The following is a 12,077-nucleotide window of genomic DNA, read 5'->3' as shown; positions in this document are numbered from 1 at the left end:
AGTAGTCTACTTTCCAGAAGTGTGACCAGTGTGATCGCAGCAGGCTTGTTCAAAGCAGCTTCACAGCAGAGACCAGCGCAGAGCAACTAGACCTACTTCAAAGGCAAAAGAGATGGCTCGACTTTGCAATGACATCAAAGACATCATGCAATAACGGCATCAGAGCAACAACACCCCAAAGTTCTTTAATTCAACTGAGTGGCATTCATTGCAGTGCAGCAGCACAAAGGTGGATATTTGGAATTAAAGTGTTCAAAGATATAAATAGTTCTGCAATCAACTAATTCGGCAAGCAATCTGTGACTGTGTTTGGGACCTATTATGCTAATTGACCTTTGCATTGCAAGGCCCAGGTTTAGGCCTACTTTGCATGTTGTTGATAGAGTTTTAGGTGTATGCCATTAAAACAGACATACTGCTAGGGTTAGTTAGTACTATAGAGTAAAATCCTGAATGTTTAACTTAATGTAAAATGTATCTTTTGAACACAACAGCTTGCTGGGTACTTGTATGTGAATTTAAAGCTATGATATTTACTTTATGACTTAATCTTTGATCTGTTTGCAATGGCTTTGTCGCCCTCTTCAGGATTATCCTTCAATAATTTGATTAATATATTTCCGAAAGGAAAACTGCCATTGAGTTGGAGTCCACTAGAGGCTAGTGAAATGGATTTTAAGATTGAACTAATCAATAGCGAAGAAGACCACTATTTAGCCCAGGTTTGATTCCTGAATGTAAATACAGTAAAGTAAAAATATATATATATATCGCAAAACATCACAGAATTAAAATACATCACAGCTTTGTATTCTAATCCAATTGTGAAATCCTCCTCACTGAGAAACATCAATCACGATCACAATTCAATTCTCATTTGACCCTAAACCCAATAAGCCACATCAAGGCCACGGCTTTCATCTAAAAGCAAACAGCTGAGCCTCCGTTTCAGTGCTGGAATTCTTCCCAGAGCCTCGAACTGCTCGAGCACCAGAGGTCAGAGCAACTTTCTGCTCCTTTCACAGCCTTCTTTGATTGACAATTTAGAAAGTTTTCAGCCTTCTTTGATTGACAATTTAGAAAGTTTTCTATGTGCTTTTATGTTCCCATCCTGGCAAGAAATGACAGAAGGACTCCAGGCACAGATGATTGATTTTTTTCTGTCATTTCTTGTACTACTGGAGGAGAGCCTCAGAGTACCAATAGCCTACTTTGGAGCTCCTATTAGAGATGTCTGTGTTTGATTTGTTTTTCAGAATGTTCATCTGGTGCTTCATGGTCACAGATTGTGTGGTGTTTATTTACACATTTTTAACATGGTACATTATTATTATTGTTGTTGTTATTATATATTTTTTTGTTTATTCATCTTCAGAATTTTTAGGTACAGTGAAGAGAGAGACAGGAATTGCGAGAGTCAACTGGTGCTTCATGGTCACAGATTGTGTGGTGTTTATTAACAAATAATTAACATGATGTGTCATCATCATTATTGTTGTTGTTGTTTATTTTCTAATGTATTTATTTTTTGAATTGTCATGCTTTATTCAGACAGGTACAGTGAAGGGAGGGACAGGAAACGCGGACGAAGATCAGAGGAGGGACATGTAGCAAATGGCCCGGCCAGCCGGCAGTCGAACCGGGTACTGTCAGCCATTAGAGCCTATGTGGTACAACTCGGCTATCTGGTCGCCCAACATGGTATATTATTAACACATTTATTGTGCACTGTGTCATCCAGAGAGAACGCCACGTGATGGTGAAATATGGAGGTCAAGGGGTCATTTGAAACGAGCAGCCCTAGGCCCCCAGGACCCAACAGCAGGCATTGGGCTCAAGGACAGAGGGCAGTCCTGGAGGAAAGCAGTATAAAAGTAACATTTTATGTGGCAGTAAGTCATGTTGAAACACTGGTTGGCCTACATGCATTCCTCTTCTCTTATAATAAGTGACAGGCGCACCAAGAAGGATAACTATAAAGATAACTTTAACGATAATGATGCGAGCATCCACACTGATGAACGATAACGTTCTGTAAAAATGTTGCACGTGAGTGATGTGTTGAAAGTGATGCCCTGTAAATTAGGTGGATCAGTGTTTTTATCTTTCAAAAAAAGCTAAAACATTTATAGTTATCTTTATAGTTATTGTTCGTGTATTGGTGTGGACGGCCATTTAGACCTTGGAGATAATGACTTGTAATATGTAATAATATGTTGATTTGCCATTGTGTCCAATCCTGAATTCATCTTTGTCGCACGACTGAGTATACATTAAGCATTAATCCATTTCTGAATGAATGAATGAATTGTCATGCTTTATTCAGACAGGTACAGTGAAGGGAGGGACAGGAAACGCGGACGAAGATCAGAGGAGGGACATGTAGCAAATGGCCCGGCCAGCCGGCAGTCGAACCGGGTACTGTCAGCCATTAGAGCCTATGTGGTACAACTCGGCTATCTGGTCGCCCAACATGGTATATTATTAACACATTTATTGTGCACTGTGTCATCCAGAGAGAACGCCACGTGATGGTGAAATATGGAGGTCAAGGGGTCATTTGAAACGAGCAGCCCTAGGCCCCCAGGACCCAACAGCAGGCATTGGGCTCAAGGACAGAGGGCAGTCCTGGAGGAAAGCAGTATAAAAGTAACATTTTATGTGGCAGTAAGTCATGTTGAAACACTGGTTGGCCTACATGCATTCCTCTTCTCTTATAATAAGTGACAGGCGCACCAAGAAGGATAACTATAAAGATAACTTTAACGATAATGATGCGAGCATCCACACTGATGAACGATAACGTTCTGTAAAAATGTTGCACGTGAGTGATGTGTTGAAAGTGATGCCCTGTAAATTAGGTGGATCAGTGTTTTTATCTTTCAAAAAAAGCTAAAACATTTATAGTTATCTTTATAGTTATTGTTCGTGTATTGGTGTGGACGGCCATTTAGACCTTGGAGATAATGACTTGTAATATGTAATAATATGTTGATTTGCCATTGTGTCCAATCCTGAATTCATCTTTGTCGCACGACTGAGTATACATTAAGCATTAATCCATTTCTGTTATCGTGAGAATCATGGACAATCAGGCACATCAGAAAGGTCTTTTCCATCCTGAAAACAAGTCATCCATCTTGCTCATGTCCGCTATCGTCCTGTTCATGGTTTGGGCTCGATGGGTCGAGAACCAATCATTTTGGGGTCTGATGCTGCAGCTTTAAAGGAGCATTTCAAGTTTTTTCAATATCATCTCAATATGGGTTCTCACAAATGCTCATTATAAGATGGAATGTCGATAGAACATTTGCCTACCAATGACATCATCGGGGATCTTTTATGATCTGTAGTTCCCATGTAGTTTCCATTAGCATATCATTTCCGAACTAACCACAGCCCACTAATAGCTCACCCATGAGTAGACAGAAATGATACCATCTTATAATGAGCATTAGCGAGGACCAATTAGCCTACATGAAGATAAGGTTGAAACTAGGTGAAGTGTTCCCTTTAACGGTGCAACGTTCAGCCCGGCTGCTTCACGTCCCAGTTCAGAAATAGTTGCTTGTTATCGTCTCTCACATCTTCTGAGGACACTTGCATGGGCTTTGGGGACTGGAGCTACAAAGAGCCAGGGTGGGAAACACAAGGGTGCTGCTGAGGGTGGGTGGGAGGATCTGAGTCGTACTGATGAAACTGGGTTAAGCATTCTTAAAAGGGCTTTGATGCTGATTGACAGCGTTGCTATGATGTTGTTTTTCTGGTGGTTGCTTGAGGGGGTAAACTGATCATCATTTCCAACTAAACTATACAGTATGTAGCCTGTTGTGAATTAACAAATATTTCCCTTGTATCGTGTACTGGTGATTGTGTCAGAGTAGTGGCCAAAGGCAGGTTCAGAATAATGATGATGATAATAATAATAGTAATAATAATAATGATGATAATAATAATTACAATACCTCTTTTTATATTTATTTATGGTATTTGAAAAAAAGAGAGAAGCAGTCTCAGTCAGGGCTAGGACTTCGGATCCAGCCCTGTAAGCTTTGATAAAATAATTGCTACAAATAAATAAGTGAAATATTATAAATAACAGGGAGATAAAACAATAAAAACAAGAAAGCAAAACGATAAAATAAAATATGGATGTGAAATTAAAATGTATAGCAAAAGTGAAATTATTTTTATATATTGATCATTAATGTATTAATCGGTTTAATGTTGCAGCTGGTACAGGTGGAGCTAATGTTAATGACCTTATTAGGTAGCTTAACCCAGTGTTTATCAACCCTGGCAAACGTCCCAATTTTGGGCCGTGGCTACTGCTGAGGTGTGCCGAGCCGTTTGAAGAAGGTAGAACAATAGCGGCTATAGTCCGTCAACCGATACGGCCATCATCCGTTTCACACACAGCCACGCCCGAGTCCATTCAGTGTAGCGACCATCCCCATAGGAATGCAAATATGTATAAAAAGGGCACAGGGTAGGCCTACATGCTTTGGCACTCAGTATTATTACTAAGTGGGTCGGAACATCAAGGTTTCTTTATACCTGCCCAATTGTGTGTGTGTGTGTGTGTGTGTGTGTGTGTGTGTGTGTGTGTGATTAATTAATTATATATATACCGTATATCTAGGTGTGCCCTGGGATATTTTGGCTATGCCAGGTGTGCCTTGGCACAAAAAAGGTTGATAAACACTGGCTTAACCTATACAAACACCACAATTAGTTGATTTCAGGGGTCATCACCATGCCAGCTTGTGATGAACATTTTCATAAATATATTTATTTTTGCCACAGACATACAAAATAAGTGATCAATCATTTTACCAGAAATACATAATGAACTCCTAATATGCCATAGTGTCTATGCCAATCTGCTACACATTATATAATGATATTTTTTAAAGCTCACAACACATTACAACATGCCATGGTGAGAGCCTGTAGATCCGGTATTTTCAAAACATTTCAGAAATTGTTTTTATTTACATAGCCTATAATGACATGCCCAAAGTAAGACTGCCAGGTGGCTAAGACAGGCATTAAATGTGGCATGGTGAAAGTCTATTCCGTATTTGGGATTTCAATAATTGGGTCATATCAGTAAAGTTCTTCCATCGCACTTTACATGGCAAATGACAAAGGGCCATTTAGGTGCAGCGGTGAGGTGAGGTGCGTGTCATAAGGTTATTATAGAGATTGAAGGCTTTTCAGAGGACAGTGTTACTTGAGGTCAGGAGGAGATCAAGTTCTACCAGTTCTACTTTGCCAAACCTTAACGGGGACATCTTGATGAGACATCTTCTATCATGATGAGAAAGTCTTAGACCTTGCATAGTTGTGATGTAAGGCATGCCAATGGAACAATGGAAAAAGAAAGATGAGAGTCAAAATAATCATGTACCTGTACGTACATAATGAGTGATTAGATAAGGATAAGGGCATTACAGGATTTAAAGGAATGCAGTGTCACAACTAGTTTCATGCAAGGGCTCCTAACTTTGACCAGAGGTCAGCAAACTTCTAAGGACACATTTGTCCGTATACGGACATGTTGATGACCCCTGGTTGATTTATAATATGTATTAATAATCGAAATATGCAAAGTAACTAAAGCTGTCAAATAAATTGAGAAAAATACAATATTTACTCAGGTAAAGTTCAAGTAGCCTACCCTGAGAAAATGCAGATAGTTACATTCCACCACTGGTCTATAGTGACTGAGTTAGAAACACAAACACTCTTGTTGAGATAATTATGACTAATCTACAGACACCTTATTTCAACAGGCGATTGAAAGACCAAACAATGATGTGCAGTAATCATATTCCAGGAAAAGCACACACGTTGCAAGCACGGAACACAAGTGATGCTCATACAAAGATGGAAGTACTTATTAACTAAGCTTAGCTAAGTAAATATTTACAGGTTGTTTCTCGTAGCCTCAGTCAACTGCATTAAATCCTGTATTGGCATAATGTTGATTCATCAGGTCACCAGTTGTTGCATAAGCCTCCAGGGAAAACGTTATGTCTACATGGGGAGATGCACTGTGGTAAATGGTCATGACCAAAAGGTACATGTGAGCATGTATTTTCAGTTGAATTATAGTTTAGGATTAAGCATGTAAAACAATCCAGCAATGGAAAACTAACATGTTCAAAGTATTCAAGTATTCAGTATTCAGTATTCAAAAAGGCCTCTTTAATGAAGAAAATAATGGATATCAAATTAAGTTAGATTGAAACAACAGCATATTAACAATGACCACACATAATCTTATTATTATTATTATTATCTAAAGATTAAACTCAAGAAGAATAATTAGATGTGTGAAGAGCAGTCTGAATATTGAATTACCATTCATCTGAGGAGATGACATCTACTATTTTTCAGACGTTTGATCACATAAACAACAAACTCACGTTTTCAGAGGGAGTATGTTTACATCAAAATAGAAAATATCCTTTGACCCGTCCTTTTTGTCACATGAAAGTACAACAGGTTCACCCAACACGCAGAATAAAAACATGAGACATGGAGGCGGGCCGGATGGACAAGTCATCCCGCTGTCTGATTGGATAAGGTGAGCCTTTAAAAGTCTGAACTTTGTAAAGGATGAGTTTAGTTAAACTTAGTAAAGCCCAGAGAAGCACATCTTTTTGCAACCCTATTGGATAATCATGAGTGGAGGATGTCCGTACTTTGAAAAGAAGCACTTGTACGTTGAATCCTTCCATCCTCTGGAGGAATCTGTCTGCTTAGCTGACGGAGGACTATTTTATTAACCACTTGAACCCCAACATGCCTATTCTGGGCAGAACATTCGCCAAAAATAGCAGATCTACAAGCTCAAAACGAATCACACTGCAGCGTGTTTTGAGCTTGTAGATCGGCTATTTTTGGTGAAGAGATTTGGTGACAGAGTGCAGTTGTAACTCTAGTTTGTTTCACTAAGACGAGGGGGTTTACGTGATTAAGCTTTTAATTCAGATATTCTAAATTGATTTATTACAGGCCTTGGAGCATTAAGTGCTCAACAGAACCACGTTTTTGTCCCTGCTGATGGGTTGTCTCTCCACACTGCAGGTTATTCAAAAACAGACCTCCTCAGCCCGAGGATGATGACGCCGCCCAGGCTGGGGTCAACAAGGCCAGTAAAGGGGGCATCGTCTATGGCGAATACCTTCAGGTAGAAAACACCACAAGCCGTTTTAACTCCATATTCTGCGTTTAAGCCATTCAATCCGGGAACGGATCTGTGTCATTTTAGATTTTACCATTATTTTATACTTTGGCTATAAAGAAAATAGCAGATATACAAGCTTGTACATCTGCTATTTTTGAGTAGCCAAAGAAATCTAAAATGACAGAGATACGTTCCTGGTCTTAATGGATTAAGGGGAACTTGATGAGCACATTTTGTTGATATTTATATCCAGTTGTGTGTGTTTTTTCACCAACACTTTCAGCTTGACAAAGTCCTGAGCGCGCAGGTGCTTCAGAGTGAACTGAAAAATGATAAGATCCATGATGAGCACCTCTTCATTGTCACCCACCAAGGTACAGTAAATCGCAGCTCTGCTGTCTAAACACCACACGTTGCCTCATTTTTTATTCAGTTAAGAATTTTTATTTGACTAAATCTGTTGATGAGAAATACATATTTTTCTTTTGTTTTCCCCTTCATTCTGCAGTTTAAAAAAAAAGAATATTCTTAAAAAAAACGATACTATAGTATCTTTCATGGCACATACTACACTAACATTCAACATCATTTTGTCACCGCTAAATTCTAAATGATCTGTAATAATTTGATATATTTTTTCATTATGTTAGTAAGTACAGTGGTGTATATTTTACATTCTTTTGTTTCAGCTTATGAGCTGTGGTTCAAGCAGATTCTATGGGAACTCGACTCGGTGCGAGAAATCTTCATCAGTGGACATGTGAGTTCTGTTTTCTACCAGGGACATACTGAAACTGTTTTTCCGTTTTTGGGGGCTATTTCTTATTGAGGTGAATTCAGGATGAATAAATATAATGAACATTATCATAGTCATGTGTGAAAACATTAAATGTATACAGTAGTACATTGGACAGTGCACAGTGTTAATTCAGGTGTAAATGAACACTGGGAACCTCAGTGTGTGTATGTACAGTACAGTAGCCTATGTGAGTGACAAGTGACACGTGTATTGCAGGTCCGTGATGAGAGGAACATGCTGAAGGTGAACACGCGGATCCACAGGATCGTCATGATCTTCAGGCTGCTGGTGGACCAGTTTGCTGTCCTGGAGACCATGACGGCGTTGGACTTCTTTGACTTCAGGTGCGTTCTAGAGGACCTCTGACCCTCCTCCCTGTCTCAATGCAGAGCCTTAGTTGTGAAAACTTTATAAGGGGCACCTCTTTACGACGGCACCCTTCCTCTTCTGTTGACCGTCCTGTGACTGCACGTGTGTGTCTGTGCACACAAGTATTTGTATGTGCTCGAGCCTGTGTCCTTGTGTGTTTGCATGCGCCTGCATGCATATGCATGCTGCACTGCATGTGTGCATGTGTTTGTGTTCACATATTGTATGCCTACGCTACTGCATGAACATTATTCGATTTTTTTGTTTTTGTTTACTTGTCCACAGTATGTTGTTTAGATATATGCTAGGTTTGATTTTTTCTTTGCACTCTACATCTACATCTACTTGACCGCTTACCCTATTGTTGGTTGACCAGGGCAGGGTTCATACCATGAAACCCAAGCACTTTGACACTCTGGACAAGAGCATCTGTTAATTGTAAATGTGCGTACATTTTGTGTTCAGGGAGTACCTAGCCCCTGCCTCTGGCTTCCAGAGTCTTCAGTTTCGTCTCCTGGAAAACAAGATCGGAGTCCCAGACAACCTGAGAGTTCCCTACAACAGACGTCATTACAAAGACAACTTCAAAGGTCATGACAGTGAGATACTATCGGCCACAGAGCAGGAACCTCCTCTACTGAAACTCGTAGAGGTACAGTAGGTCACATTAATGCAAGTCTTTATTCTGAACCATAAACATCTCAACGGCTGAAAACACATGAATTGTTTTGGCTTTCTATTTTGGTAAACAGTTTGTGAATGATGAATATAAGCTTTGTATAAGTTACTCTGGATAAGACTGTCCAGTACACAAGTCAGAAACACCTTATTTGCCAAACAAATGTACAGGAATTCCGATAATAATAGTTCTGCTACAGTGTCTGGGGTGCCAAACCAAATTACATTTTACTCTTATGTAGATGCACAGAAGACGTACAGTAACAATAACGACCACCATGTAGGCTACCTTGTAGATTGACTAACGCCTGGTTGTTGTTGTTCTTGTTGTTAGGAGTGGCTGGAGAGAACTCCTGGCCTTGAGGAAGATGGCTTCAACTTCTGGCAGAAACTGGAAGTCAACATTATGTATGGCTTGCAACAAGAGAAGGAGAGAATCGAGGTAAGTTGACTTTCTTCTCCCTTCATATGTAGTTTGTGTGCAGAGAAATGAAATGACTGACAGATACTGTGTTTTATTTATTGTTGCTGTTGTCAATTCTGACAGAAAATTACTGACTCTGAAGAGAAGCAGGAGCTGACAGATGAACTGGTCAAGCAGAAAGAGACTTTCTCTTCGCTCTTTGACGAAAAACGTCATGAACATCTCCTGTGTAAAGGTGCGAGAGTCCGGAGTCAGGTTAAATTCTGAAATTGGAAAGTTTCTCCAAAATGAGAACTTCACCATTTGGTGAAAATGACAGCTACTCCAAGAGAAATTAAGTAAATTTGTGGTTTACTATAAAATGAGTTCAGTCTTATGCTTAAAATTGTCAGCATCACCAACATTCTGGCTTCTCAAAAGTCAAAGAAAAAGCTAAAAAATTCAATTATGTGGGTGAACTGTCAAAATAAAATAAAAAAGTATCTGACAAGGTCTTAAATACTTTTTCTGTGACTTCCTTTTAACAATTGATGTTTTTTTTCTTTTGACACCACTATATACTACAGTAAAAAAAAATATCGGTGCCATGTAATAGTATATATAGAACAATATAAGTTTGTAATAGCTTGTGATTTCACATGAAACTATTTATTTCCTGTGTGTGCAGGTGAGAGGCGTCTGTCATACAAGGCTCTCAAAGGAGCTCTGATGATCTATTTCTACAGGTATGAGGGGTTCAAACCAAAACGTTTACTGAAAATGCATGTTTATCCAGCAACATCCTGCACCACACACACACACACACACACACACACACACACACACACACACACACACACACACACACACACACACACACACACACACACACACACACACACACACACACACACACACACACACACACACACACACACACACACACACACACACACACACACACGCACAACCTCTACCGTAGCTGTTGATGTCATTCATTCACTTCCCTGGCCCAGAACTTCCCAGCTGGCATGAGGATTAGAACCAGCAACCTTTAAGTTTCCTCCGCCATCTCCCACAGTGCAATAGCCTTACAGTGTACAACCTTCTGTTTTCCTTCAGAGAGGAGCCCAGGTTTCAGGTTCCATTCCAGCTGCTTCATGCTCTCATGGACATTGATACCCTGATGACTAAATGGAGATGTAAGTCACTGCTGTCAGCACACACACTCAATCCTCATCACAAGCTGCTTATACTGTACCAACCAGTGGACTAGACATATTACTGTATGTACATACAGTATGTACAACCCATTTTATGCCAGACAGCAGCAGTGTTTGGGGATTTATGGAGAGTGCCGTAGCAAACGCCATAAATCCCTCTGGCAGACAAGTCACACAATTTATACCACATCTAGATGTTTTCTTCACCTGGAACATGAGATTATATATATTTTTTCCAATAAAGTTGTTTATTGATTTCAAGAACTTACACAAATGAGCTTCACATTGTTAGACAGTACACCAATAACATGTTTTATAAACTTCAACTCAACTCAAATTCAACTTTATTATCATATCACAGGTTTGTGGGTGAATTTTTTTTGTACAAGCTCCATTTGTAGTTTTCAGGAAAGGGAAAAAGAATAGAGGTAGAAAGAAACAACAAGGAAAACATGTCAGATATTCAAATATTCCTGATATGAGTAAAGTGAAATATGCATATACAAGCAGGTCAGATATTCCTGATATGAGTAAAATGAATAACAGAGAATAACAGCAAAACGATGTGTTGTAGACAGAATTCTTCATACACTCTTAAACTTTCAATCGCACAATGGTGTCTCTTTCCAACTAGAACTAATCTTCAAGATCGTGAACAACGGTGTTAGCTTGAAGATCTGTTCTTGTCAGCAAGCGAAAGCTTTGTGCTATGGATTATAAATTAAGCTACAGAATACATTGCAAATTTACAATACATTCTAATGATCCTGGAATGATTCCCTGGCTATTGTAGAGGAAAAGATCAACCCCCAAAACTGATTCTAAGATGTTTTGTAATGTTTCTTTTTCTTGTTTTAGACAATCATGTGTGCATGGTGCATCGTATGATCGGCAGCAAAGCAGGTACAGGGGGCTCATCTGGGTACCACTACCTGAGGTCTACCGTCAGGTAAACATTATCATCATCATCATCATCATCACAGTTGAAGCTGTTGAATGGTCAATTCACACTAAGTTGTACAGCACATTTGAAAAGGGTGTCTACATGGCATCTCTTCTATAATTAGGATCCAGTCTTTAGACAGTTTTCCAAACTTTTAAGAAAAGAATCATGGGCAAAATTTGATTACTTTTTTATTTATTTTATTTTCTACTGAAGCTAAAGGCTACTTTCCCCCCCCCGCAATGCTGATTATCTAATCATAAATTGAACATTTTTTGTTCTTCCATTCCAGTGATCGCTACAAGGTGTTTGTGGATCTCTTTAATCTGGCTACGTTCCTGATCCCTCGTAGCTGGGTGCCAAAGCTGAACCCCAACATTCACACCTTCCTGTACACGGCAGAGTTTGACAGTTCATACTGTAGTAGTGATGACTCCGACTCCGGAGTCGTCACATAAAGATGT

General features: G+C 39.4%; 1 protein-coding gene across 1 annotated transcript; it reads left to right on the top strand.

Annotated features, from left to right (window-relative positions):
- Positions 1-6,666: 6,666 nt before the first annotated feature.
- On the top strand, positions 6,667-12,071 carry tdo2a (tryptophan 2,3-dioxygenase a; the record flags this gene model as incomplete). The annotated part of the gene is made up of 12 exons (XM_080415971.1): positions 6,667-6,730; positions 7,099-7,201; positions 7,482-7,572; positions 7,888-7,958; positions 8,214-8,341; positions 8,832-9,018; positions 9,379-9,486; positions 9,592-9,703; positions 10,136-10,193; positions 10,570-10,649; positions 11,529-11,619; positions 11,906-12,071. Exons 1-12 carry the CDS (start codon positions 6,693-6,695, stop codon positions 12,069-12,071), a joined length of 1,233 nt encoding a protein of 410 aa, XP_080272097.1. The 5' UTR covers positions 6,667-6,692.
- Between the last annotated feature and the right edge of the window lie 6 nt (positions 12,072-12,077).

This window comes from Gymnoscopelus braueri (genome assembly GCF_963280865.1).
Source record: "Gymnoscopelus braueri genome assembly, chromosome: 20".
NCBI classification, from domain to species: domain Eukaryota; kingdom Metazoa; phylum Chordata; class Actinopteri; order Myctophiformes; family Myctophidae; genus Gymnoscopelus; species Gymnoscopelus braueri.
This window is presented reverse-complemented; position numbering and strand designations above follow the sequence as displayed.